Source organism: Aulostomus chinensis, chromosome 20 (assembly GCF_037954235.1).
Source record: "Aulostomus chinensis isolate RoL2024-O1b breed Wild chromosome 20, RoL_Achi_v1.0, whole genome shotgun sequence".
In the NCBI taxonomy this organism is placed as follows: Eukaryota; Metazoa; Chordata; class Actinopteri; order Syngnathiformes; family Aulostomidae; genus Aulostomus; species Aulostomus chinensis.
In genome coordinates, this window is record NC_141339.1 from 3,807,501 (window position 1) to 3,810,597 (window position 3,097).

The 3,097-nt window shown below is 40.4% G+C and overlaps 1 protein-coding gene across 1 annotated transcript; it reads left to right on the forward strand.

Moving 5' to 3' along the window:
• The first annotated feature begins 1,926 nt into the window (after positions 1–1,926).
• Positions 1,927–2,766, forward strand: LOC147242273 (trace amine-associated receptor 1-like). The gene has a single exon (XM_086190485.1). It carries the CDS (start codon positions 1,927–1,929, stop codon positions 2,764–2,766), a length of 840 nt encoding a protein of 279 aa, XP_086046611.1.
• Positions 2,767–3,097: the final 331 nt, after the last annotated feature.

Sequence of the window (3,097 nt, forward strand, 5' to 3'; positions counted from 1 at the left end):
ATGTGTGTATATGTGTATATATATATATATGTATATATATATATATATAAATTATTATATTAATACTTCTGATATTACCCTGCTGTTTTGTGTTATTTTGACCATTCATTTCAGTGTTATAGCTTTTTTGTTTCCATTTTCTTGGCGCGAATTGTATAACAGCAAGCTGCCCTGTATCACGTGTCCAACATAGCACTGCAGACATATTCATATCCATTTCCTTGTGGAATTGCTGTGTTTTGTGTGTTCAGGCTAGGAGCAGATATGCAGAAGAGGCCAGAGGATATTTAATGTATTAAAATTGTGTCTTCTGCAGGAGTAAATAAATCCTGGATAACAACTCCATGAGTCATTCCTCTGTATACCTGACCATATCTGTTACATATACTTACATATATATATGCAATATATGTCATGTTGTGGAGGTGAGGAATAAGACCCCAATGCAGACGGGGACAAAGAGTTCTCACAAAAGGGGAGTTTAGTCATTATTGAGGCTGGCATGGGAACAGGAGGGGAAACGGGGCTTAAGACTGGAGATGGGTGACTGGAGGCTTGAGGCCTGAGACAAGTGACTGATGGCTTGGGGCTTGAAAATGGAGATGGGTGACTGGAAGCTTGAGGCCTGAGATGAATGACTGATGGCTTGGGGCTTGAGACTGGAGTCTTGAGACTAGAGACGGGACACTGGAGGCTCGAGGCTTGAGACGGGAGGCTATAACGACAAGAGAAAAGCTTGGTTTATGCTTCTGTGTCGCAGTGACTGCCCTGTAGACCCTATGCCATCACTGAGCATTTGAAGTTCGGCGTCAAGGGAGCGCGTTGCTCTGCAATTCACCGCCAAGCCGCTAGGCGGGGGTGGCTGTGTGTTTGTATGGTTTCGGGCGCTCTTGTCTGATTCGAAAACAAAACTATTTACAACAGAAAGTCCAGTGCTTTTCTTGGAACGACTGTTTGCTGTCATGAATCAAACTGTAAATGTTGAACTTGACAAACACAACTTCTTGTGGCCATTTTCTTCTGGAGCTGACATGTTTGTCGCGGAGGTTCTTCCACCTCTTCATGCATTAGGCAACGTCCACTGAGCGGACCAATCACAGTCCTTGACCTTCACGTCAAGACGCGTCAATGTGACGCGTAGTCAGGATTTTTTGGAGGTGCACATCTGGTTATGGCGTAGGGGTCTGCATCAACAGTGCAGGTACAGCGTAGGTACAGTGTCACCGCAACGCTGAAGCATAAACCAGGCTTCAGATACATGTGACATGACACCAATATCAATGACACGACACGGACCAAAGGAAACACAGATGTTAAATACACAGGGGCAAACGGGATGCAGGTGGTGCAATCAAAAATAAATATATCTATGGATATACTTATGTATGTAAGTGTGTGTGTGTGTGTGTGTGTATATATATATATATATATATATATATATATATATATATATATATATATATATATATATATATATATATATATAATGTGTGTATGTATGTATATTCCCACACACATGCAAACATGTATATATCCTAACCCTAACCACACACACAAAACTTTCTCCTCAGATTATTCTTTCACACAGTTGTCAGGGCCACTCCCTTCTACTGAATATGCAATCATCATAAAGAACACAATAACTCCAAAGTCCACCTGCTCAGTGCCACAGCTGCTGTGGACCACTGAAGGATCAGGGAACACACAATGAGCTGAAAATCTCTCAAGGAAACTCTACACTGCTGTGTCATATGATCCTGCTTGTTGAGGTACTTATCGCAGTATTCATGGTCTTCATGCATGGAACTTACATTCTTCACTAACAGGACTGGAGATTTTCTTGAAGAAAAACCTCCCTGCAATGAAACAGAAGACGTGTATGGCAGTGTCTTCTACAAGTTTGCTGGCTCTTTATCAGTTGTCATAATGTGTGGGAATCTCCTCATAATAACCTCCATCGTTTACTTCAAACAGCTCCACACTCCCACCAACTACCTCATCCTCTCTCTGGCTCTGGCTGACCTGCTAGTTGGAGCTTTGGTCATTCCTTTCAGTGCGATACTGTCTGTACGCTCCTGCTGTGATGTTGAAAGTCTACTTTACAAAGTACGAGGTGGTTTTGATATGTTACTGTGTACAGCATCTATCTTGAACTTGTGCTTTATCTCTGTTGACAGATATTATGCTGTGTGTCAGCCTCTGAGGTACAGACATAAAATAACTAACTGGGTTGCTGCAATTATGATTCTAGTAAGCTGGACTGTCTCAGCTCTTGTAGGAATTGGAGTCTCAATGAAGGGAGTGAACAAAAAACAATCTGACCGGAAGTGTCTTTTATTTCAAAATAAAAGTTCACCAATCATAGGTGCGGTTTTTGCATTTTTCCTCCCAGCTATCATGATGGTCACCATCTACGTAAAGATTTTGATGGTGGCATGGAGGCAGGCTCGCAGCATCCACAACACAACCATGTGTGGAGCGACTCTGAGTAGGATGGAGAGAAAGGCCACCAAAACTCTGGCTATTGTGATGGGAGCTTTTCTGACCTGCTGGACCCCCTTTTTCCTCTGTATCTTCCTCCTTCATTTGAATGAATCCAAAGTCGCAGTTCCTGTGACTGAAACCTTTAAATGGTTTGGGTGGTCAAACTCAGTGCTTAATCCACTTGTGTACGCCTTCTTTTACAGCTGGTTCAGATCTGCTGTCAGAATGATCATTTCTGGAAAAATATTTCAGGTTGATTTGACCAATACCAAGCTCTCCTGAGGTTCTGACCTGTCAATAATATTGTACTTCATCTTCTTTATTTCTACTGAAATTGCCACTGCCTGACATAGATAATGCAGTGGATACAGTATACAGATGTTACCTTGGATAATATGTGTTTCTCAAATGGCTTTACCTGATTACACACACACACACACACATTTTATCTGTGTGCATATATATATATATATATATATATATATATATATATATATATATATATATATATATATATATATTTATATATATATATATATATAAATATATATATTTGAATCTCATTGAAAATGATCTATTGTATATCCGTACGCATTACATGTAAATTGTAAAA